At 43.7% G+C, this 27,063-nt stretch overlaps 1 protein-coding gene across 1 annotated transcript in view; it reads left to right on the top strand.

Annotated features, from left to right (window-relative positions):
• COL20A1 (collagen type XX alpha 1 chain) overlaps nucleotides 1-27,063 on the top strand; it is a 371,828-nt gene that overhangs the window by 292,496 nt on the left and 52,269 nt on the right. Inside the window, exons 30-32 of the mRNA XM_069243200.1 lie at nucleotides 916-1,002; nucleotides 7,943-7,996; nucleotides 26,188-26,283. Of these exons, the coding sequence (XP_069099301.1) occupies nucleotides 916-1,002; nucleotides 7,943-7,996; nucleotides 26,188-26,283 (237 nt within the window). The remainder of the gene's footprint in view (nucleotides 1-915; nucleotides 1,003-7,942; nucleotides 7,997-26,187; nucleotides 26,284-27,063) is intronic.

Consider the following 27,063-nt stretch of genomic DNA (forward strand, 5'->3'; position numbering starts at 1 on the left):
CACGCACACAAGGTGCTCCACAACGCCGGACCTGTCTACCTGAACAACCGACTCAACTTCTACGTCCCCTCCCGCCAACTCTGCTCCGCCAACCTTGCCCTCGCCATCGTTCCCCGCTTCCAACGCAAGACCTCCGGCGGCAGATCCTTCTCCTATCTCGCCGCCAAGACCTGGAACGCCCTCCCGACCGCCCTGCGACAGACCCAGGATCTTCTCACCTTCAGGAGACTCCTCAAGACCTGGCTCTTCGACCAGTAGTAGCACCTCCCCCTCCCCTCCCCCCCCCTTCAGCGCCTTGAAACCCTAACGGGTACGTAGTGCGCTCTATAAATACTGTGATTGATTGATTAATTATATCCTATGGAACTCGTAATATGGTGGGTGGGATATTTAGCACATTTGGGACGGATTAACCCCCTCCGCCAAAATTGTAATCAGGCCCTATGTTAGCTATTAAAGACTTTCTGGAAAGCAGGCTTTTGGATTACTGTCACAAGGAACTAGAATTCCCATTCCTATTACTCCCACTAAGAGCTTTCAAGCAAAATGCCTGTTCCCTTGTTTCTGTGAACAAGGGATCATCTCTATAAAATGATCTTTGAGTCTACACTGTCCAAGGGAGTGGAATGCCTGGAGAGGGCTATACAAGCCCCATCCATGTAGATCTTTGTTAAGAACAACCACTGCCCTTCATAGAGTGTTGCGAAGATCAGTGTTGGGTGAAGAATGCTGAGTAGGTTTCAGAGGCAGACTGTCCTATTTCAAAATCAGCGGATTTCCTTAAAGTCCACCTTGGATACTTGCATATCTCATTCCTGAGCTGGGGTGGCCATTTTGGAATTCTTCATTCCGTTTAGTGTGTGTATGTAGTCCTTAACATCACTGCGACATCAACCTACTATGTATTGATTTTAGCGGGATGAAGAGACATGCCCTGCTGTTGCCCCTCCCTGCACTTGCAGCACTGAGGTCCCTGGTCCACCGGGTCCCCCAGGCCCTTCGGTAAGTACACTTTCTAATCTTTTACAATGTTGTCATGAAATTACATTTAATTACGTTCAATGACTCACCCACACAACCACCACCCTTTCACTGACCCCTTCTCAAACTTTATTTCAGTAATTTACTCACTCAAATTTTAGTTGTATTATACAATTGAAGGAAAAAACACTGATCAGCTCCGATCTACTTTCCAATTCTACAAGCTTCAGCACATACATTATGTAAGGATGAGTATTTTCTGCACCCAAGATCCTCCAAGGATGTCATCAGTTCACAGTGCATGTGAGAAACACGTCCTGCTAGGAATAGTTTGCAGTAAACAGCACTTTGGGAGCTTCAGCAAGGTGCAATGATAGAACCACTTTCGCCCACTATGCTCTCTCTATACGTAGAAACAGGTGGAAATTAGGATGTCCTAATATGTCTATCTAGGAATGAGGGGCTAATCATTGGTAACATATTCAGACACAAGTACTACTACCTGTGAAGGATCTTAAAGCAATTTTGTTGCTGTTCTACTGAGAACCATGATTTGATTTCTTTGACACAATTTCAAATTCACACGTTCCATAAATGACAGCGAACGACCTCCGATCATGTTCTCTAGATATTTTGTTTTCTCTTCTTTGTAAATTGATTTGTAAATTAGAACAATGTTGACAAACATATTACAAATATTACAGAATCTGATATAATATAACGGTTTCTAAATTCTGTGGAATGTTAGAGGCTAACAAGTTCTACAAATGTTTGTGTAAGAACATAATATATTGCCGATGATGTATTGTAGAAGAGTTTTTTCTCCGCTCTATCTTTATCATTCCTGTCTATCAGTCATTTTTACTGACTCTCCTAAATGAGTTTCCATTATCCAGCTCATAATTCTTCTTTGCACATATGCCTCTGCTTTCCGTTGAATTAATATTGAAGCATTTTCTGAAGTCTGAACCCTCCCTCACCCTGGTGCTTTAAAGAAGAGGTTCACTTTGTGTTCTGGGTTCGTTTTACTAGTGGGTACCAAAAGTAAAAAAATTCCTGCGGGGAGGATGCCACCGCCATGGCAGTGATGTCTCCCCTGTGCATATTACAATGCTTCTGCCTGGCTGACCGGTGGGAACATTGCAATACATGTTCCCACCTGGCTGACCGGCGGGAACAGTGCTAGGATATTGGCCTTGGCTCCTTTAAGGGGGCCGAGGCCAATATCCTAGCACTCCAGCACCCTCAGAATGCGCACTGTATGCAGTGCAGACAGTGGACATTTCAACAGTGCTGGGCAGGTGGACCCTGGCACTGGATTTCCACCAGCCTTTTCATGGCAGGGTCCCTGCCATGAAAAGGCAGGCAGAAAGTGGGGTTGTAATCAGCCAGGCGGCGCTGAGGACCATGTTCCCAGTGGGATGGTGGTCCCCTGGTGGGTCTGCCCGCCTGGGTCGTAATGTGGTGACCCTGGCACCACATATGTGGTGGTTTGACCATCAACACGAGCCTGGCAGTCCTTAGACCTCCAGACTCCTAATGACCCCCGTAGTCTATTATACTTTATGCCTGTAATAAAATCTGTAGTGTATGAAAATAAAAAGGTCCCAAATCATTTTCTTACACTGGATTTTTTCCATCAAATTATTTTTATTCCTGGTGGTGAAGTGTTTCTTGAAGTCCCTAAATGTTGACAATATATCTTCATTTGCCCCCCACATTTGTAATAAATTTAAAATGCATAACAGAGAAACAAACAGACTGTGACAGTGGGGACAAAGGGGCTCCTCAGCTCTCCATTTTTGTGGTACAATGGGCAACTAACATACATAAGAGAATAATATATATTATTAGAGTTAATGTTGATCACTGTTGACAATTACTAAGTAATGCAACTGTAGGGGCAAGTGCAATTTCTTATTGGAACATTTCACTTAACATTTTCAAGAATTGTCCACCAGTAATTTTACTCTTTATGGCAGTGTCATAACACATGAACCCAGCGTCATGTCAAAATATTGCATTGTTTACTTTCACTGATATTTTATGAGATAATTTATTGAATCATTCGGCTGTGGTAATTAATAGTATTGATTACAAATTAGAATTCACTTTCCATGTTTATGTGTAAATACAAATCATTGGTCTTTTGACCATTTAGAATTACATTTCCTCATTTTCCTGTATTTTATTAAAAAAGTATAAGTAATTATATATGTGTGCTACAACCCTCTTAAGTGGTTCACAAAAATCCATAGGGAAGATGTGATGGCTCCTTTCGTAAGAACACCAAAATACACGTTTAATTAAGTAAAAAATGTAATCTACAGGGAGTGCAGAATTATTAGGCAAATTAGTATTTTGACCACATCATCCTCTTTATGCATGTTGTCTTACTCCAAGCTGTATAGGCTCGAAAGCCTACTACCAATTAAGCATATTAGGTGATGTGCATCTCTGTAATGAGAAGGGGTGTGGTCTAATGACATCAACACCCTATATCAGGTGTGCATAATTATTAGGCAACTTCCTTTCCTTTGGCAAAATGGGTCAAAAGAAGGACTTGACAGGCTCCGAAAAGTCAAAAATTGTGAGATATCTTGCAGAGGGATGCAGCACTCTTAAAATTGCAAAGCTTCTGAAGCGTGATCATCGAACAATCAAGCGTTTCATTCAAAATAGTCAACAGGGTCGCAAGAAGCGTGTGGAAAAACCAAGGCGCAAAATAACTGCCCATTGTTAGAAATGGGGTTTTTGGTTGGCAGTCAGGTTACCCTCTGTCCAAGCAAAAGCCCTCACTCTAGTCAGGGTAAGTCACACACTATCCAAGATTATCCTGTGCCCACCCTCTGGTAGCTTGGCACGAGCAGTCAGGCTTAACTTAGAAGGCAATGTGTAAAGTATTTGTGCAATAAATCATACAATACCACCATATAGCACCACAAAAATACACCACACAGTGTTTAGAAAAATATATAATATTTATCAGGATAATTGTAGGTCAAAAAGAATAAAGTTGCAATGGAAAATTGTAGAAATATCACAGGGAAGTGATATAAAGGGCCTGATTCTAACTTTGGAGGACGGTGTTAAACCGTCCCAAAAGTGGCGGATATACCACCTACCGTTTTACGAGTCCATTATATCCTATGGAACTCGTAATACGGTAGGTGGTATATCCGCCACTTTTGGGACGGTTTAACACCGTCCTCCAAAGTTAGAATCAGGCCCAAAGTGTCTTAAGTCTTTAGAATGCAATACAGTGTCTTTCAAGCACAAAGTACCTGGTTTCTGGTGGAAAATCTCCTCAGAGGGCCACAGGTGGAGAGATGCGTGGAAAAAGGGTGTGTGCGTCGATTTCTCCTCAGCCCACAAAGACTTGCGTCGTTCTTTTCCACACGGGGAAGTCGGGCGTCGTTTTCCGGCGCGCAGACAGTCTCTTTTCGTGGATCGCGGGGATTACCAGATGTCCCGGGTCTGTGCGTGGATTCTCCTGCTTGTTTTCCGGCTGCGCGTCGTTCTGCGGGGCTGCGCGTCGAAGGTTCGATCTCTCGGTAGGCGTCGCGTCGATTTCTCCTTGGAAGTCGGGCGGCGTTGTCCTTGCGAGGCCGTGCGTCGGAAGTTTGGTCTCACGGCAGGCGTCGCGTCGATTTCTCCTTGGAAGTCGGGCGGCGTTGTCCTTGCGAGGCCGTGCGTCAAAGTTTCGCGCTCACGGTAGGCGTCGCGTCGATTTCTCCTGGAAAGTCGGGCGGCTTTGTCCTTGCGAGGTTGTGCGTCGAAGTCTCGATCGTCCCGAGGGCGTCGCGTCGATCAGCGTCGGTGTGCGGTGTTTTTCTCGCCGCGAAACAAGCTGTGCGTCGAAATTTTCGGCGCACGGAGCGTCCAAGTGAAAGGGAGAAGTCTTTTTGGTCCTGAGACTTCAAGGAACAGGAGGCAAGCTCTATCCAAGCCCTTGGAGAGCACTTTCACAGCCAGACAAGAGTTCAGCAAGGCAGCAGGGCAACAGCAAGACAGCAGTCCTTTGTAGAAAGCAGACAGGTGAGTCCTTTGAGCAGCCAGGCAGTTCTTCTTGGCAGGATGTAGTTTCTGGTTCAGGTTTCTTCTCCAGCAAGTGTCTGATGAGGTAGGGCAGAGGCCCTGTTTTATACCCAAATGTGCCTTTGAAGTGGGGGAGACTTCAAAGAGTGGCTAAGAAGTGCACCAGGTCCCCTTTCAGTTTACTCCTGTCTGCCAGGGTCCCAGTAGGGGGTGTGGCAGTCCTTTGTGTGAGAGCAGACCCTCCACCCTCCCAGCCCAGGAAGACCCATTCAAAATGCAGATGTATGCAAGTGAGGCTGAGTACCCTGTGTTTGGGGTGTGTCTGAGTGAATGCACAAGGAGCTGTCAACCAAGCCCAGCCAGACGTGGATTGTAAGGCACAGAAGGATTTAAGTGCAAAGAAATGCTCACTTTCTAAAAGTGGCATTTCTAGAATAGTAATATTAAATCCGACTTCACCAGTCAGTAGGACTTTGTATTACCATTCTGGCCATACTAAATATGACCTCCCTGCTCCTTTCAGATCAGCAGCTGCCACTTCAACAGTGTATGAGGGCAGCCCTAATGTTAGCCTATGAAGGGAGCAGGCCTCTCAGCAGTGTGAAAACGAATTTAGGAGTTTTAGACTACCAGGACATATAACTACACAGGTACATGTCCTGCCTTTTACCTACACAGCACCCTGCCCTAGGGGTTACCTAGGGCACACCTTAAGGGTGACTTATATGTAGAGAAAGGGGAGTTCTAGGCTTGGCAAGTACTTTTAAATGCCAAGTCGAGGTGGCAGTGAAACTGCACACACAGGCCTTGCAATGGCAGGCCTGAGACAAGGAAAAAGGGGCTACTTAAGTGGGTGGCACAACCAGTGCTGCAGGCCCACTAGTAGCATTTAATTTACCAGCCCTATGCACATAAAGTGCACCTTACTAGGGACTTATAAGTAAATTAATAGTCCAATCAGGTATGATTCCAGGTTACCATGTTTTAAGGGAGAGAGCATATGCACTTTAGCACTGGTTAGCAGTGGTAAAGTGCGCAGAGTCTATAAACCAGCAAAAACAGTGTCCAAAAAAATGGAGGGAGGCAGGCAAAAAGTTAGGGGTGACTACCCTAAGGCTGTCAGGTCTAACACCCATGAACTGAGAAAAGTCAAGCGTGCAGCTGCCACGATGCCACTTGCCACCAGTTTGGCCATATTTCAGAGCTGCAACATCACTGGATTGCCCAAAAGCACAAGGTGTGCAATACTCAGAGACATGGCCAAGGTAAGAAAGGCTGAAAGACGACCACCACTGAACAAGACACACAAGCTGAAATGTCAAGACTGGGCCAATAAATATCTCAAGACTGATTTTTCTAAGGTTTTATGGACTGATGAAATGAGAGTGAGTCTTGATGGGCCAGATGGATGGGCCCGTGGCTGGATTGGTAAAGGGCAGAGAGCTCCAGTCTGACTCAGACGCCAACAAGGTGGACGTGGAGTACTGGTTTGGGCTGGTATCATCAAAGATGAGCTTGTGGGGCCTTTTCGGGTTGAGGATGGAGTCAAGCTGAACTCCCAGTCCTACTGCCAGTTCCTGGAAGACACCTTATTCAAGCAGTGGTACAGGAAGAAGTCTGCATCCTTCAAGAAAAACATGATTTTCATGCAGGACAATGCTCCATCACACGCGTCCAAGTACTCCACAGCGTGGCTGGCAAGAAAGGGTATAAAAGAAGGAAATCTAATGACATGGCCTCCTTGTTCACCTGATCTGAACCCCATTGAGAACCTGTGGTCCATCATCAAATGTGAGATTTACAAGGAGGGAAAACAGTACACCTCTCTGAACAGTGTCTGGGAGGCTGTGGTTGCTGCTGCATGCAATGTTGATGGTGAACAGATCAAAACACTGACAGAATCCATGGATGGCAGGCTTTTGAGTGTCCTTGCAAAGAAAGGTGGCTATATTGGTCACTGATTTGTTTTTGTTTTGTTTTTGAATGTCAGAAATGTATATTTGTGAATGTTGAGATGTTATATTGGTTTCACTGGTAATAATAAATAATTGAAATGGGTATATATATTTTTTTTGTTAAGTTGCCTAATAATTATGCACAGTAATAGTCACCTGCACACACAGATATCCCCCTAACATAGCTAAAACTAAAAACAAACTAAAAACTACTTCCAAAAATATTCAGCTTTGATATTAATGAGTTTTTTGGGTTCATTGAGAACATGGTTGTTGTTCAATAATAAAATTAATCCTCAAAAATACAACTTGCCTAATAATTCTGCACTCCCTGTATATACAATTACATCTCATTCAAATAGGATAAAAATGCTAAAATACTCTCAGGGTTGTGCAATCATTTTTATACTTAGAGCTTACACGTTCCCCTTCAATAAGCTCTTTGGGAACATTTGAATTATTCAATTGTAAAATGCACCCTGACTCCCCAAAAAGCCCATATTATTCATCTACCACACATACACTTCACATATGCCTTGCAGTGTTTGAAAGTTATTTTTTTTAATATTGATTTCTAGCAATCACATATGCTGTGCCAGATATTAGATTGTGAGAACGGCTTCCTCGCAGTAAGAAAATCAAACATGAGATTTTAAGTATTAACAGTTTTCCCGAATAGAAAATTCACTTATGTGGCGTTGTAGCTTGTAGATTATTTCCAACAATGTAAAATGTTGAAATGTTATCATATTATAATATTTTACACCAATAGTGGAAGCCAATGTGGAAAATGTAATGATGGATAAAGATTGTCAGGTTGAGACACTGGTGGTTCGATATACTTTTTTACCCTGGCTGAAGCCAGTTTGAGTGTTTGGGCTTTTGTATTACAGAATTGTTTTGCTTTTCCTATTTTGTTCACTTTAAAGGAAGGTAACACATTTCTTTTCCATCTCTCTTATAATTAGGGGAGTCCAGGACCAAGAGGGTTAAAAGGAGAGCAGGGTGCACCAGGTCCTAAGGTAAGCAGCTATCTCACACCAATCTCTTTGGTTTCTATTCCACAATAAGAAGCCTTATTTACTAAAACAACCATGATCCTTCTCGAGATACTATTATACTAAGTTCTCACAGGGCATATGGTCAGTTTTCCCTGTGTTCTCCTAGGATTTACTTTGTTCAAGTTGGAAATGTTTTTGTGCAAATGAGATGACACAGAAAAGCCACATTTATGAATTTGGAAGGTTCCATCCAGTAATCACTTCTCAAGTTAAATCCAAATGTGTGTGCACAAAATTTGATAACAATACCCAGGAGTGATGAGAACCAGGCAATGACTCAGTTTGTGTTAAACAAATTGCATATAGGAACTGTAACCCCACTCAGTTGTGTGAGAAACCATTCAGCTCATGGCTGTCCTGTGTACCCCATTCCCCAATCACAACTCTGGAGGCAATGTTGGATAATACCCGGCCGCAGTTTATTACAAATCATACATGGCTCAAAATCACATGTGGTTAATGGTCAATCATATGACCCACGTAAAAGATCCATCAGGGTCCCAGCATGTGCTTGCGGCCAGGCTTCCCTTGTGGGCAGCTTATGACCTTGCCCGAGCCACACGTGCTGTGCCTACCTGCCGCTGCCTCTTTTACAAATTATTGTTTGCCCCCCACATCCCTGCTTTCAGGAATCCCGGGGGCACTATTGGGGTTCTCCTTCTGTCTCTTGTGACTAACCCTTTGTGATCGGCTGTGATTTCCGCTCTCAGGTGTGGGTGGGTGTTGTGTAATCTTGATTTCCTGCAATGCTCCCTATGGTGTTCACCCCCTTTTAACCTGGGGCTTGGCCAATAACATTCGCTCTGATTGGCAGGTTTGAATCCCACCACCAATCCTGATTAAACCCATTTGCGCGCTTTTTTTGCAGGTTTTCAGGCCTCCCACCTCCTGGTTCCCGCTGCCACGAGGCGTTTGCTGTGGGCTTCTCCTCCTGGCCCAAGTCTAAACCCTCGCAGTTATGCAAAAAAACGTTCAACTCACAGCAATCCTGTGTACCACATTCCCAAAACACAGTTCTGGAGGGATTGTTGACTAATACATGGCTGCAGTTTATTACAATTCATGCATGGCTCAAAATCACACGTGGTTGGCTGTCAATCATATGACCCATGCCGAAGATCCATTTATATGCTCTTGTCTGTCATAGCCATCGGGGTCCCAGCATGCTCCGGTGGCTAAGCTTCCCTTGCTGACAAGTCCTTGTGGGCAGTGTCTGACCTTGCCCGGCCACACGTGCCATGCCCGCCTGCTGCTGCTCCTTTTACCAATTATTGTTTGCTCCCCCCCACCACCATGTCATCAAGCATCCTAAGCACGCTATTGGGGTGTTCCTCCTTGTTTGAGTATTGTGTTTCAAGGCTAATTTACCCTTCTTACATGCTGCTCATGGTTTTACGACAGCGGGCAGCTTTCCCCCTTTCTTCATGAGAAACCAATTCCCCAACTATGTCAAGTAAAAGATGTCAATACCAACTCATGACGGATGCACCCCCTCTGCAGCTCGATACCCTGGTGACCGTAGATTAATGAGACCATGCCTGACAAAACCCCATGAGTTATCCCTCCAGAGTTTGGACACATGGAAATATTTAGTTTCCTCCTAGACCATTCAACTGACCCAGTATCCAGTGTTCCCCGTCATACCTCTTTGGCTATGATTTCTGACCATATTATCTCGGCCGGGCACACAAGACTTGCTATTGCTGCCAGACCTGCTGTCATGGCCCCCAACTGCTCCCTCCTACCCTTGTAGGTGAGGCAATTCCTGCCCCAGTGTATAACTACTGCATCAGGGGGCTTTCCCTGTTAAGTGCGCTTTCAGTTGTTGGCAACAGCTGTTCCCACCTCATGCCTGGCTGGCCTAGCCCAACCATTCTTCTGTTGCGCAACAGTTGCCCGGGTATGTTCCGAGCTTCCGCCCATTGCTGTGCTCCGGATACGAACAAGTGGCCCAAGATCCAAACCGTGCGGCATCCCTCACCAGGGCCTGTCAGAAGAGAGATAACATTTTAGGAGCTTGAAGGTGTTACATAAATCTTGAAGGCCCTGGACTCCAAACGCCTAATGCACTTGATGCGGTTTTCATCTAGCCCGTGCGCTGCTGCTGTAGTTGCAGCACCTTTTCTAAGTGAGTGGGAACCAAAGGTGTTGTGGTTGAGGCCTACTTTCTCAAGTGTCATTCTCATGACCGTAATACATTGTAACTGGCGTAGGTATGAATCATCTTTGTGCCTGAACAAAGATTTGTCTGGAGGGGCGCCCTTGCCAACATCACAGTAGGGCTTGTTGCAGCTTTGTGCCTTCCATCATCTCGTCCTTTCGAAACAAAATGCTCACAACACCATTTGTCTGGAGATGAGTTTTCCCAAATCGGGGTTTGCACGAACTAAATTGCCAATATATTTTAAACTACATTTACTCCTGTAAACATAGGTGTGCCACAACTGTAACCACTGGCTTGCCCCTACAATCCCTAACAGGCAGCTGAGGTAAGTCAAATAAAATGCTTTTAAAAGTATGTAGAGTGCATGCTGGTGAGAGTGTGTTTGTTAGAGAGCCTGTGTATGTATCTGTGCGTGTGAGTAATAGTGAGTGTCAATAAATATAAGTGAGAATTAATGAAAGGGTGACTGCAAGAGAGTGAGAGGAAATGATGAGTAAGAATGAGAGTGAATGATAACATGGAGTTAAGGTTGTAAGCCTGCAGTTGGTCCTTCCTTATATAAGCATCCAACACTAAATGCTGGCCTTGCATAGTGGAGGAAATTCTGGCACTAGCACATTGAAGGTAATGGTGGCATTGGAGCACCATGACAAATTGATGCCTCTGGCACACTGGAGGAAATTCTTGCCATAGTGGAGGACAACAGTGGCTTACGAAATGGAGGCAGCAATGGCTGAATGCTGGCCCAAATAAGAGTTGAATTTTGAAATAAGATTTATTCATTTTATATGCATGGTTCAAATCCATCAATCCTGGCATATTGCATGTAATCTTTGGTCCAAGGGTGTCAGCTATGGCATGTGGAAAAGGAGCACTCATGATTAAATGTTGGACCTGGAACAATGGAGGGCAATGTTGACATTTAGGGGCACCCATAAAACATTTTCTAAATAAAGGAGTTAATTCCTGGTGAGAGTTAGGTTTCATTGGCTTGGCATACCACAAACATTTTTAAATATCTAATTTAGCGAGTGCCCTTTAAAGCCTTGTGACTTTTTAAGCACATTTATATGAGCCTTAGCTTTAAAATTCAGTTTTGAATCCCATTTGATTAAAAAGGTTTTGGGGATAGAAACCACCCTTCCGTAGCAGCCAAATTTCCCAGTTCCTTGTATGATGTTCTACTCCAGTCCAGGTTTTTTCTTTTAATTATGGGTCGTTTAGCCTGTTGAATAATGGAAAAAAACAAGACTAAAAGCCCCAGGATTCCGAGGAAAAACCTGTATCGGAGCAGCACATATGCATGGACCTTCGAAACTTGGCTAGGATTGCCAAGCAGCCCTCCCTAGAAGTGGTTGGCCTCTATTCCTTCACTTGCTCACTACAACTCAGGGAAATGATTACGCCCCCCCACTTTCAAAGCTCACCAGCAACCACTGCAAGGAGAACCAATTAATGTTTTTTTTTTTTTATCCCCGTTATTGTTCTTGGTACCTACACAGTTTTATCTGTGCAAATGGAGGGCCAGAATTACAGTGGATGTTTACTGTTTTGATTCTCCACCAATATAATTTAATGATTTATTTGCCTGTACGAACAGATTATTACACCAGTACAAATTAATAATGCTGATTGGTGGACAGTGCTAATGTGGACTAAAAAGGGGATAACCTGGAGTCCCCAATTTGCTTTCTGCGAGTTGTTTCTTTTTTTACCATCTGTGCTAGCAATAATCAGTAACTGTAGCACACGTCCCGGTTTTCAGAGAGGTTAGATGAACACAGAGTTATATTTTCATGTGTTCTCTGGTGCATAAATAATGATCACCCTCTAGCGGGAAACGATGTAGACACCACAGAAGCCAGTGTGTAATTTGCAGTGCACTAGGTCTCGCATTTTCTTGAGTTAGAGCTATTGGCATTGTAAGTTTATAACTGGACTTTGCTTCCCACATAAATTGGTGAACCCTGCCTCATAATTTAGGGCCAGATGTAGTAAAGAAACATTTTGCGACTTGCAAATAGCGAGTCATAGCGACTCGCTATTTGCAACTTGCAAAATGTTATGCAGAACGGTGTCTCAGACACCGTCTGCGAGTCGGTATGAGGTCGCAATGACCCACCTCATTAATATTAGTGAGGTGGGTCGCAAATTGCGGCCCCATACCGACTATAGGCACTCGCAAACATGGAGGCCTGCTGTAGTCAGCAGACCTCCATGTTCGTGACTGCTTTTTAAATAAAGCAGTTTTTTTTTTTTAAGTGTTGCCCGTTTTCCTTAAAGGAAAACGAGCTGCACTTAAAAAAAAAAACGAAACCTTTAGTTTCGGTATTTTTTCAGGGCAGGCAGTGGTCCCTTGGACCACTACCTGCCCTGAAAAAAATGTTTTGGGTCCATTCACAAACTATAAGGGGTCCCATGGGGACCCCTTCCAATTTGCGAGTGGGTTACCATCCACTTGAAGTGGATGGTAACTGCGATACCGCGGTCGCAAATGGTATTGCATTCCACTCCGAATCGCAAATAGGAAGGGAACACCCCTTCCTATTTGCAATTCTGAAATGCATATTGCGAGTCGGTCCCGACTCGCAATATGCATTTCTGCATAGGGAAATGCGTTTAGCGAGTCGCAAACAGCAATTTTTGCCGTTTGCGACTCGCTAAACGTTTCCTGCATCTGGCCCTAAGTCTTATCCTACCATATAATTCCAGTGGCCCAGCATTTAACTAAAGCACTTCCATTTACCTTCTTCCTCTATCTAAAAACATATACAGTTATTATATAAACCTTTATCGGAAATAAACTTTTCGTATTAGAGTGTAATGCTCAAAACTCCATAACAAAAATATCATTTGGGATGGATTGGAGGATGAATGGAAAGATGGAGCCGGGAGTAAAGATGAAGAGGATGAGTGGTGTAGTAACGGTTTCATGGGCCCTGGAGTAAGAAAGGAAAGTGGTTGTCTGGAATTTCAGTAGGAAAATATCAGTTATTAAAGTTAAGTGAGACCCGTAGGTCTCTGGGCCCCGGTGCCACTGCACCTGTTGCTCCATTGATAACTAGGCCTCAGGAAAAAAAAGCAGATGGGACAAAAAAAGAGAAGTGAAAGGAATACAACAGACAAAAGGAAGAAAGAGAAGGGGTTGCAAAGAAATGTAAGAAGGGAAAGAAAGAACGAGAAAATGAAAACACAACTAAGAGAAGAAATAGAGCAAATGTGTGAGACAAAAGAAAAAAGGGAAGGAAACTAGCAAATGTAAAATAAAGAGGAAAAATAATGAAAGAAGTGTGAAAAGAAAGAGAAAAAATGAAATTAGAGGAAGAAAGAGATTGTGAGAGAAACAAGCAGCGAAAAAAACAGGGTATGTATATACTTACATATTTACCCACAGACAGGGAATGGAAAACCACTTTTACACTTCAGGTCCAGACAAGTAACTTGTGGCTTCCGCATACAGACGGGAAAAAGAGGGATTTACAGTAAAACGTGAATTGACAGATAATGATAAGAAAAACGCCAGAGAAAAGAAGGAAGAAAAAGATCTAGAAAAAGAGGTGAAAGGACACATACCGAGACAAAGGAAAGAACAAATAAAAAAGACAAAGAAAGAATGAAGGGAAGAGAAAAAATAGTGACAGAATGACTGCTGAAAAAAAAGAGAGGAATTAAACAAGGAAAGAAATAAACAAGTTTTTGCGCGCTTGAAAGAGGAGGTAGCAAGAGGAACAGGAAAATTAGAAAAGGAGAGGAGTAGAAATAAACAGCTGAAAGAGTGAAACTGTTAACATGTGGATTTTAAAAGCTGGAAAGAGAAAAGTGGTGGAGAAAGAAAACACTGAGAGTAAACAGAGTAAAGGAAAAAACAAAGTAAGATAGGTGAAACAGATCCTCGCTAATGAAGATGGCAGCTAAGAATAGATGTAATTGTCTCCCCCACGTCCTCAAACAGAAGTACGATTGTGGAAAAGCAAGGGGCACTGCAGAGCTGCAGCAAGAGGTGGATTAGCAGAGTTGTATGTGAACCCCCATACAGCAACATTGGGGGCATAGACAGAGCTGCGTCCCTGCCCAGTGCTGGAATAACAGAAATGCAGGGGGTGAGGAGTGGGAAACGGAGCGCTGTGTAATTCCTGGTCTTGGAATAATTGGACGCTTCGGTTAGGGTTGAGATGCACTGACAGAGTTGTACCTGGGCTGAAGTACTGGTATAGTAACGGGCACCGAAGGTTAGAAGTGAGGCATGTTAATGGAGCTATGTGTGGAACCTAGTATTGTGCGCCAGTGTTGCTGGTTGTTAGACTGGAGGTGCCCTGGTGAAGCTGTGAGCGGGGCCCATCATGGGAATGGTATTCCCTCTGAACCACAAAAGCGAGGAGGGAGAGTGTGTGAGCCTTAGTAATGAGAAGAGATGTGTACTGAATGTTAGAATTGATGGATTCTGGCAGTGCTGTGGTAGTTCCCATCAACAGTGGCATTGGATGTTAGACGTGAGGTGCACTGGCTGAGCTATATTTTGCTCTTTTGGGTCCAGTATTGGCTTGGCAGTGGGACTGAATATTAGAATTGAGCTGCTGTAATGGAACTGTATTTGAACGTGGTCCCATTATAGAAAAGTAATTGACCACACTGGGGTAGAACTGAGGTGAACTGATGGAGCTGCAGCCGAGGTCCCAGTACTGGAGCAGCAGAGTGTACTGACTGGAAGAACTGAGGTGCTCTGCAGAGAGCATGCGTGGGGTTCCTGGCACTAGCAAGGCTGAGAGCGTGGAGTGTGTGAAATGAGGTGCACTGATGGAGCTGCGAGTGGGATCCCAGTTTGGAGCAGAAGTGGGCATTGCCTCTAAGGATTGCGGAGCCCTGGCAGGGCTGTTTGCCTAGTCTATAAGCAATTACAAGTGATCCTCCACCCTTGATCTGGTGCAGAGGGCCCACAAAGGCCAAATGTGACCAAGATAACAGCCTGATTTAAAGCCTTGTTTACAGCTAAGCTGAGAGCAAGAATGCCCTGCAAATAAAAAGAGGAGCTTCCCTGGACAGGATCAGGAAACAAAGTTAAAAAAAAGTCCCCTACAGACAGATCAACAGGACAAAGCCTAATTATACAGTAGTAGGTCCCTGCTCCCACACAGAAGAAGGAGGAACACAGAGGCATGACTGACCACTAGCAAGCATGGATATTGAAATGACACTGAAACTAACAAATGAAACAGCTGGAAGCCCACAGAAGAAGTATACTTAAAATTATACAAGGGGTCGTACGCTTACGCTCAACCTAAAAAATTGCATTTCATTTCACTTTTTTCTTAATTGCCTTCTGAGTTGGTTAGCACTGACAGGGGAACCATTTTATGCCACTTTGTTGATGCAAAATTATAGTCCTAGTTCTATGTTTGTGGAATGTCCCAGTTCTCTAGATTTGGTCACCTTAACTATTGAAATGTTGACAGGAAACCTCGTTATGGGCCTTTTAGAAAATATAAAAAAAAATATTTTACTGCCAATGCTTGTTGGCTTAACTTTATAGAGATATTCCTAACACAGTTCAATTGGATTGAGTTCCTTTTCGAATGGAGGAAGTGGCATACAAACGTAAGAGACTTATTTGGTAAAAGTCTCCATTCTGATCAAGACAGCAGGCATGAGGTGCCTCGTTAGTTCTGAGCACAATCTCATCCTACTGTTCTGGACAGAGCCATTAGTTTTATCTAAATAGTATTCTCCCTTGAACGGTTACTTACATTTCTTGGCTCCCGCGCATACGGCAGTTGCTGCCATTAATGACCAGATACCGGCAGTTAATTGCCTGCAGTTAACGCCTCCTGCCCGCCCTCCAGGCTGCTGTTAATGGACGGAACCGCGGGACTCCTGGTTTCATAAAGAGGCGCTCGTTAATAATGCCTTGCTTGCCTCATTAGGTCCTGCCGCGCGTGGCAGGAGAAGCCGGCCCTTTCCACCCGTAATCAAGTCTCTGCTTTACAGGATGCACTGCAGGGCACCGGGCAACACTAAACGAGAACTGCAGCTGCCTGGCACTAATAGGCATGGGCGGTGCTGCGCGGCTGCAGGAGGGAGAGGGTCTCTGGTGTAGAGGGTACCGCCCAGCTTCAAAATATTGTGGCTCACCATCCCTTAATAGAGCAGGCGAGCATGGTGACACCATTACAAATTCCAGGTATATAAAAAGTCTAAAAAAAAAGCCATAAGTATGAGTAGCACAGCCTTTCTCGGATCAGAAGTTAGAGGAGGATGCAAATGGACACCTAGAGTAGTATTATCCATAGACAGGGTCACTGGAGTTATGCAACAGGAGAGGCAAAATGTATGCAGCAGGGTTAACTAACTATGCGTCAACAAAAGGCAAATTATGTGCGTAAGGCAGCACATTTAATAGTATTGCTATTATGTCATCATTTCTAAACGTGGTTACACTCTCTGGGCATTCTTTGCACCTCATTAGTACCAGTTTAACGCTCAAATGTAGCAACAAGCAAGAGAAAGGTGACAAGACCAGCTTTGCAAAGGGACTTCCACTGTGCAGCAACACGTGTTGTCACATTTGGAGTAACTTTTGAACCGTTTGAGCTGTAAAAAACATTATTTTTTGGTTAAAATCTGCAGATTATGCAGCAGATGACAGATTATGTGGCAAATGTGGCAAATATATAATTATGTAAAAATCATTGTAGCCATACAGTTGCATAATTCCAGTACTCTGTACATAGGAGGCACTGCCTCTGTTTGCACTATGATGCATTGGAACGAGCTGTGCTGGGAGCAAACAGGGACAGAAACCCTGTTCCATATAATGCACCACCCTACTGAGGGCAGCACATTAGTGGAACGTTGTTTGATGCAGCCACTCTATCTTTCACAGTGCAAGCGCCACCCAACGTGTCCTTCACAGGGCATACAGAGATACCCTGCAGGTGGGTACAGTGAGTAACTGTACCCACCTGTAGAGAATGTCTGGAGAGTCCTTGGGACCTTCTCTTTTTGGCGGACTGTTGGTGTACCTTCTGATGGCCTCTTTGCCTCTGCGCCTGCATCCATAATATGGCATGGGTGAGAGATGGGTTTCCCTGATGTGCATGGGGTCATGCCTCCATGAATAGGGCATTCCACTTGAGATAGCACTGATGCTTTATGTGCTATACATGTGTCGTTGCTATCTGTATTATAATAGGGGCTGCACAAGTGTCCCCAACACTTTCTGTCATTCTACAGTGCCCCAGGGCACAGAAAATGGGCAAACATGCCCATTGTGCCCGAAGGACGCTGTATGTAATACGCCCACCAGCTACAATAAAATTACAGAGCTGGAACCTGCCAGCTGTACCATATCATGAGTGACACTTTCAGTCAACTGGGGCCACATTGAATAAAGGGCATTGTGTCCCTCTCTGCACGGAGGTGTTGTATGGCCCTTCTGTAATCCTACAGTATCACAGGGTTCAGAAAATGGGAGTACAGACCCATTTCCCTCCTAGGACAGTATGTGTAATTCAGACCCAGACGTGTATTTTTAGCCTAGAACAAAAGGATAGATGTATGTGCAACTGGTCACAAAATACTGGTCGCCATTTGCCACTGATATATTTGGACCACTGTGGTGATTTTTGGAGCAACCTATGTATTAATAGGTTGTTTTGCAAATTACCGATTCACAGTGGCTCTCAATTCAACCCACCTCAGGAATATTAATGAGGTAGGTCACAATTTGTGACACACTAGGATTCGCTGCCATCAGAGGGATGGTGGCTTGCTGGGGTCTGCAGACACCCATGTCTTTGATTGTTTTTAAAATAATTTTTTTTTTAAATGCAGCCCATTTTCTTTAAAGGAAAACAGATGAGTTTAAAAATAAAACATGAAATGTTTCATTTATAATTTTTAAGAGTTGGCAGTGGTTCGTGGAACAAAGCCCCTGCTTTTAAAAAATATGTTTTTAATCATTCTCAAAGTTGAAGAGACCCCTTTCCATTTACAATGGGTTAGCACCAACTGCAGAGGAGACGTTCATTTACATCTCTGTAACAGTACACAAAGCCTGTCTATTTGTCGGTGGCTATGTATCCTTGTGCCAGTCTCCTGACTAAGAGTATAATTGATCTTGGAATCTTCAATTGCACTTTTAGGCCAGATTTAGACTTTGAGGGATGCTCAGCCTGTCTGCTGGCACGGCAGAGGAAACATCTTTGCTACAGGATTGGTTTGGCGCCTGTACAGCGTTATTTCATATAACGTGGTTCTCACTTTCATACCGTGAGATGTCTCGGCAGGAAAATCTCAATGGTGGCAGTTCAACTGTGGTACACAGTGGAAGTGCTCTCACCAGCTACACTGGAATTATGCGGCAGGGGAAGGACCAAATTATGGGGCTGGGTTGAGTTGATTATTGGGCAAGAAACAAAAAGTTATTTGGCACATTTTGTGATAGTGTTAACTCATTATTTTGACATTTTGACACATATTTATATGATTTAGGTTAATGGTTTCACTTTATCAATACTATTTGACAATCCATACATCAATAACCAACTGAAGGATGACCAGTCAACCTTTACACAGTGCCATCCCCTGTGTGACATGTGTCACCACATATTTTAGTAAACTTTGATCTATTTGAACTAGAAACAAAATATTTTTTGTCTAAATTTGCAGATTTTGTAGCAGGTGATAGACTATGTGCAAATGCATCAAATAGATAATTATGCAGAAAACGTTGCATTCGCAAAATTGCATTATTCCTGGGCCCGGCTGTCACCAATGTGAATACTAGGAAACTACCACGGAAGCTGTGGGTACATTTTTAGTATCCATATTACATGCTTATAGGTTTTTCCCTGAACATCAGTATAATTTTAATATTTTTCTGAGCAAAACTGTCATGATATAAACGGCGAGCTTGCACAGAATTGGGGTGGGCCTGCTTCTCTAAATGTGTAGCTATCTCGATACCATTTACCGTGTCATGGTGGCTTCTAGATCATTTTCCTCTGTGAAACTGGTGGTACCGGTATTTGATAGCCCTAATACCCCTCTCCTCTGAATAATGCCCTTATATACTTCTGCTGTAAAGTGCTGTATTTTCAAGAATATTGGTTGCTAAATCACGTAATATATATATTTTGTAATTGTGCTGTGTGGAGAAAATATGCAAAATAAAGTAGAATGAGTAGAATTTGCACTCCAGGCCAGTGGTTCCCAACCTTTTGACTTCTGTGGACCCCCATTTTATCATTACTAGAACCCGGGGACCCCCACTGAATCATTATTGGAATCCGGGGACCCCCCAATGAGTCATTGGGGACCTAAACTGTTAATATTATTTAATTTTCTGAGCAGTCGCAGACCCCCTGAGGAGCGTTCGCGGACCCCCAGAGGTCCCCGGACCACAGGTTGGGAACCACTGCTCTAGGCTATACCTTGTATTCAAAAGGCATAGAGATACTGATAATAAGACTGATTCCCGGAAAAAAGTCTCTTTCAACACACTTTGGCGGTCATTCTGACCGCGGCGGGCCCACAACACCCATTCCCGCCATCCTGTTCCTGGCGGTAAAAACCGCCAGAAACAGGATGGCAGGAAGGGGGTCGGAATCTCCATGGCGGAGCTGCTTGCAGCGCCGCCATGGAGATTCAGCCCAGCCAGGGGAAATCCGGCGGGAAACCACCGGATCCCCTTTTCTGACCGCGGCTTTACCGCCGCGGTCAGAATGGGCTGGGAAGCACCGCCAGCCTGTTGGCGGTGCTTCCGTGGTCCCCGGCCGCCAGGGTAGGAATGACCCCCTTTATGTGCTCAAACTTGTCTGCGGTGTTCCATTTTCTGCAAACCAGCCACTGCATCAAAAGATTGTGCAAATTCAATCGGCGATAATGTCTGGCATTTCACATAGTTACCTCAATGCAATATAGCAAGAAAGACCCCAGTTACAGGATTGTGATGAAAAAGTTCCCAGGGCCCATTAGGGCCATGGGTTAAACCCCTTTCAAAGATGGGCGTCACTTGCAGTGATCGCATGGGACATGGCACACTGAATATGGCCTGACAGCCAGGTGGGAGTGTCTTGGGAGGTTCTGGGCTCTTGCATAGTCAAAAAAGCTTTAACATTAAAAAAGGTAAATGATGACAAGTCACCGGTGTTGAAGAGGAGTAAACTTTCTATGTGGTTGACGGCATTGCTCTTGTGAAGAATGGCTGAAGTGTGCTGACTCTGTGGCCCTTGCTGGATGGTGTGCTGGACAGAACAAAATAAGAATGGCACAACAACACAATAACAGACAATGGAAAAACAAGTCTGGAGAAGAAACCTTTGGAAGTAAGTATATAGCTGTATTTTGTACTACAATCAGAAGTACTTAGCCCAAGGTAAGACATAAAACAGGTGAGACCACCACACTTGATTGGGGAGTCACCAAGTATGCATTAAACTCTTAGCAATAACAGTGCAATATTATAAGCAGGAGGGGACGATATTTTGTTAAGAGGTTTTTTTTTCTTTGCTAGCCTGTGTTTGCATAGTTCTCAGAACATAAAGAAAGAAATGGGATAATTTTTTTTTTCTTTTTTTTTTTTTAAGAGGCATATTCTTTTCTAATTCTTTGGAGGCTAAATGGGCTACCTGGGATTGTGCATTATTTCCATACACAGTGTGCAGACTATTAGCCACCCTGCCCCTGTTAATTTGATATTGAAGTTGCAGCCCTCCCTTTGGCTCATTTGCTTCCTGTGTCTGCAGCTGACATCACTGCCACCAAATGTGCCATTGTGTGTTACGTAGTGTTTGTTTAGTGTTCAGCTGGCAATATTGTGACACTGTAGCACGGGGGTTACAAGCTTCGCATTATTTCAAAGACTGTGAGAGTTAAGTTTTACGTTGCTGGAAAGTAATTTTTCAAAAGAGGCTTCGCTGAAAACATTCTCAGCAGAAACTTTTTTTTAGTTGGAGCAGTTTCTCTCAAAAGTCCTTTGCAAGAACATTCTTCCACAAGTCATGTTTTCCAAAGGTCTCTCAAGTTTACAACCTTCACTAAGGTGTAAACTTCTCAAAACTTCACAGGTGATAATAACATTGCACCCTACCTCGTTGCTAGGTGTACATGAGAGCCAGAGAAGTGCTCTCATTGTGTAACTGATGGGGCACTGTTGATTGGTTGGATAGGTAAGGTGCATGGACCTACATGTATAGTTAGAGAAGTGCTTAGGATAGGTTACCCTACACGGGGAATGTCAGGTGTGGTAATTGAAGGTCAAAGATATTCTCTGACTATATGGTAACACATGTGATAGAGTTGGGTTGCTGTGTTGGAGAAGGTGGAGATGAAAGAGAAAGGTATAGACAGGAGTGATGCTAAAGAGGAAGAGTGGGCTGGAAGGACAGTGGAGAACGTTTAAATAGAGCAAAAGTCCTAACAGGAGTGAAAATGGTGGACTCTGGTCTGGTGAACGCAGACGGTGGGGTGCATGGGGAGATGTGCAAATTAAAGTTGTCATCAAAGAGTGTGTATGGGAGATTGAAATGGGAAGGTGCAGGCAGACCTGGCTACTGTAGGTGGGTGATGGCTGGACGGAATCGTGTTAAAAGGGAAATTTTAAAGAAGAAAGAACTAACACGTTTTCCCCGGAAAGAAGGCCCAAGCACTTCCAGAGATGAGAAATAGTGAGAGATGTAAAGTGGCAGAGAAGAGGTGTTGAAGAGAAGGTGGTTGGGAGGAGCAAGTTGGACTAGAGGGGTATCAAGATGGTCAGATGAGGTCAGAGTTGAGGCTGAGGAAATTTGTCAGGAGGGCACAGTCTTGCAGAAGGTGGTGGGTGGCATTAAGCAAGACGAATAGGTTGATGTTGGCGGCTGACCAAGACTGAAATGACTGATAGAAGAGATTGAGGCCACAATGATGTGGTTTGTGACTATAGCCCTAGGAACATGGGCAGAGGAAGGAAGTATGGTTGTGTTTTAGGCTTTACATACAGTAATTAATTCTTTGGGAAAGAATCAACAACATTGCTGAGCCTCTCAGAATATTTTAACAAATGCTTCATCTCTGTTAGCACTCCTGTCCATTTGGATGCATTTCGTGAATAAAGGTAAAGACTAGTATGGCCATGTTGCTTATCTACTATGGTGGATCGAGTTGGTGCAAGTGCAAAACCAGGTCACATATCAAGAGGGTCAGATCAAACCATTGCTCCTTTGGTAAAACAGGTATTATATCAAGTGAAGGCCTAGGAGGGATAGTGAAGGCCCAATAGTCCAGCGTTACTAATTGCTTAATCCAGACTATTCGCATGAGTCTATCAAATACCCTAAATGATAGGCGGTCCAGCCTACTTAAGCGGTCAGAGCAAAGATGTCCCAGAGGCCTTGGCCCATAGAGCAATTCCAAAGCATGAATGAACAGTGCAAATTATACAAAAGGTACAGAGTAGCATGAGGGAGCTCATGTGCTCCAAATATAAGAACGCTGTGTCTCCTTATTGACTGGCTGTAATCTTATGCAGACAGCGGGTGCCCCCTTCTGGAGGGGGAGTTATTCAGGGCATGAAGGACAGCAGCATGTTGTTGCATTAGTAAACACTGTAGGGCAGAGGTTACCAACCTTTTCTGTACAAGGAGCTACTTATTGTCGATGAAAATCATCTCGAACTACTAATATTATTAGTGTTAGAAAAGTGACCACATCTGACAAGATTTCGTTACTGGCAACCATTTACATGATTACCATGAGTGATCACCTCAGTGAATTAGACACGGCTGTCAGCAATATTACCAGATAAGCTTTGTCACTTTGGAATGACTCTACATGGGTAATACATGAGAGCTATTGCTGCTGCACGTGTGGCACCAACAAATAAAAATAATATGAATATTTCGCAAAGGGCCACACCAGGTATCATTCAAGTATCCGATTAAAAAAACATTTTGGAAATTCAGCAATTTTTCACCGAACATCAGTTTATGAGTGCTGAAAATGCGCTTTTTAATTTTGGTATGCATATATTAATTCAACCAAGCCAAAGCTTCTAATTTAGTAGGGCGGATAGCACCCAGGAGAGCTACTTACAAGTAGATGGATACCTACCAGTAGCTCATGAGCTACTCATAGGAGAAGCCTGCTATAGAGATTTAGAGAGAGAGAGTGAGAGAGTAGGGGGTGATTATTGTCTAAGAGCACCCACCCCGAGACAGGAAATCCTTTGCCCCTCTGTCTGTCTGTCTCTTAAGCAGCGCCTTCCTTCCTTTATCAGCTAATCAGGCATTGTCCATTTGTGAGACTTATTCAGAGCTGTCTTTACTTTTATTTTCTTATTCTTAAAGTTGGAAAATACCTTTTCTGCTTTTTCTGCCATTGCTCAGCCTTGTTTCATTTAGTCATACTTCTGCTAACTGTCTTGATTAAAACAAGTGGTACTTTGAGAGGAGCTTCCCTAAAACCACACAGATAGACCTGTGCATCAGTGCAAGCAGCTTTTACATATATGAGGGCCAATACCAAGAGTACCAGTACAAGTCACCCTCAGACACGTATCCGGTGCAGTATACTGTGGAGAAGAGAAGGCTTCCTTCACAAACACACTCGTCACATCAATATCAGCAGCAATGCAAGCTTTAGTCGCAAAGAGACCGACTATAGCACAGGCAACAATGGTGCAAGCTTCCTTCGCACAGAGAACAAGTAAAGTAGTGACAGTAGCAGTGCTAGGTTTCCTTAAAGAGCACAGCACCAGCAGTAGTGCAAGCTTCCCTCACAAACAATAACCACAGCACTATCAGCAGCAATGTACGCTTGGATACCAAAGATATCGGCTATAGCACAGGCAGCAATGGTGCAAGCTTCCCTCACACAGAGAGGCCGTACAATAGTGACAGTAGCAATGCTAGCTTTCTGTAAAGAGCACAGTAGCAGCAGTAGTGCAAGCTTCCCGCGCAAACACAATAGTCACATCACTGTAAACAGCAGTGCAAGCTTCGGTTATAGCACATGCAGCAACTATGGAAGCTTCCCTCACACGCAAGACTGTACATTAGTAACCACAGCAGTGCTACCTTTCCCTAAGGAGAACAGCACAGCAGTAGCAGTGTAGTGCAAGCTTCTTTTTTGTATTATATGGGTAGCACACATGCACGATTTCATGGTTCCATATAGAAAGTACAGCTCCCATCACATACACCGATAGCTGCAATACAGGTGCATGCTGGAGGCCCAGTTACATCCACTGGGGTTGATCTACTCTCCTTCCCATCCTGGAAGGGAATCATGTCAGCCATTGGCTGGAATAAACCTTAGACCATTTCCAGAGTGGGAAGGGTTGCAGAAATGCCCACTTCCCACCCCTTGATTAGGATTTACTACTGAGGATTTCTCTGCACTAGTGGCAGAGAAAACTGAATTAGTAGATATTTTTACACCCGCCATAAATCCTTTTTGTGAATTTTCTGGAATATGCAGAAGAGTTATTATTGGCCATTAATGTACATTCATGGATGAACACCTTTGTGAAAAGGGTCATTTGTATGTAATCTTTTAAAATGTGTTTAATGGTTCGCATTAATCAAAATAAGGGCAACATTTTATATGAAAAAATAATGATATTATCACAGTTCATCAATTCATTACTCGGATAAAGGACAAAGCTACCAGAATCCCTTTAAAGTATTTTAAGCACAACTCTTCCTTTGAAAGAAGCAACAACTTAATTAGACAAATGGAAACTGAGATTTATGACATGGATGGCAACGTGGGTGCTTCCTGCAGCACATAGGGCCAGATGTGTCAAAGGGTTTTTCCCATTCTGTGTCAATGGGAAAATGTGTTCGGACATATGGCCCATAGTCCTTCCGTAGGATAGTGGGAGAGCGCCTTGGTACAATGTATATAGTTAAAGGTAAATCGGTAAGTAAGTGATATAAGGCGTTGTGTTTGCTGCCTTATGATGTTCGCGTGTGCTATTATTGCCCACTGTCACCTGTTACTCAGAGGGATCAGACCGGTGGGGATCCTGCCCATTTGTTTCTGCTAATAGCCAATCCCACTGTGCACCCTGGCCAAACTCCTCGTGTGCTGTGAGGATCATCTGAAAAAAAAAGCAAACTATTGTGCTTGCTGTGTTTTTCCACCTTTTGTGCCTCACATTGGGCGTATGGCTATAACCAAGGGCTCTGCGAAATTTACCATTCTTGACCAGATGTTTGTGAAATTCATAGCTTTCCAACATCAGGAAATTTCAACATTTGTGGACTTTTTCTATAAAACGTTTCTTTGATGTGCTATTTCTCCATGGAAAAAAGAGTTTCTGTGACAGAACGCTCCCACAAAAATATGTGTTGGATGGCCTTTTTTTCTCTTCCTCAAGGCTGCTTACAGCATTTTATGTTTCAGGAAAGTTTTATAAAAACGTTTGGCAGCTCGAATAATATCAAAAATTAGGTTAAGTTTAAAATTATCCCAAGATGTGCTTATGTAAATTTTGATAACTTTTCTTGTCTTTGCTCACAGTCAGCATCTGTTTAAGCATTTGTCAAATTGTGAACTTTTTCAAAGGATACAAAGGTCATGCATGTTTTTTTTTTATATTTTCCAAGTATCTATCTTGATGCAGCAGTGACAAATAGAGCACTTGGGGGTGGGCTGGGGCGCGGGGGGTTAGGAGTTGAAGCAGGTGGGCTATTTTGTTAAGTACCGTTCTGTCAAGATCATCTAAGCTAGGTGTGCCAATGTAGGTCCAGGAGCTGGAAATACAGAAAAAAAATCATAATTTGAGAACATGCATACAATACTTTTTGTAGATTGGTTTACAATTACTGTAAACAGCTTTTATTGACATAATCACTGGGTGTCCTGGAAATGTGGCATTGAGCTGACCTGCTGTCCTTCCTAGGCCTACCTTGGGCACTTCTCATCCAAGCAAATGTTTGGGAAAGTCGGTTCAGGGACTGTTTTAGAGCAACTCTATAATATGATGAGCTTCTACTCTCTTGTCACACAGGGAGAACAGGGCCCACCAGGACATGCTGGACCAGATGGCCCTGGAGGACAGACGGGATCACCAGGCCAGCGCGGAAACACAGTTCAGGGACCTGCGGTACGTAATTGATTCTAGCCCCTGTTTCCATGGAGCGGCACCACGTCCCTACAGAAGAAACCTTTATATCCATTAATGGCCTCCAGAGGTAGCATGTGACTTCAGCAAAGGCATGTGAAGCTTACACTGGCCATGCCTGCTTTGTTTTATTATATTCTGGTTCCACGTTGGCCTCTGAACTCAAATATACTCGATATTCCCACTGGACTCCTGAGTCTGGAACATACAAAATAATTCTAGATGTAGCATCTTGGTCATTGTCATGGCTCCATCTTCTGTACCCTGACCCTCGTCACTTCTCTTCACGTGAAGATGGGCCAGTTCACATGTAGGTGTCTCCTTCTGTGTCTGCCAGCTGTTGCCTAATCCAAGAAACTTCTTTCCATCATCCACCTTCACTCAGGTAATCCTGGATCTCTGCTCTTCCTTGCACCCTAACTCCTTTCTTCTGATCACCTATGTAACCCATGATATCAGAACACATTGGAGCATCTCTTGTGCCTTTCCTTGACTTCCTTCAAGATTTCTTTATGAACTAAACTGTGGCACACACTTAAGAATACGTTCACCCCTTACAACACACTAACACATCCCCATTTGACCTACAGTGGTTTATTTCCCTCATTTATCTTTTTTTTTTTTTTTTTATTTTTTTTTTAAAGTTGATCTTCCTGCAGTGCAAATCATCCTGGAGTAGCAATTCCTAACTTTAAAATATATTTTAAGCCAAAAAGTGTCCTCTCACTTCAACTACCTAGAACCCATAAACTCACAATTGTC

Source organism: Pleurodeles waltl, chromosome 7 (genome assembly GCF_031143425.1).
Source record: "Pleurodeles waltl isolate 20211129_DDA chromosome 7, aPleWal1.hap1.20221129, whole genome shotgun sequence".
NCBI lineage: Eukaryota > Metazoa > Chordata > Amphibia > Caudata > Salamandridae > Pleurodeles > Pleurodeles waltl.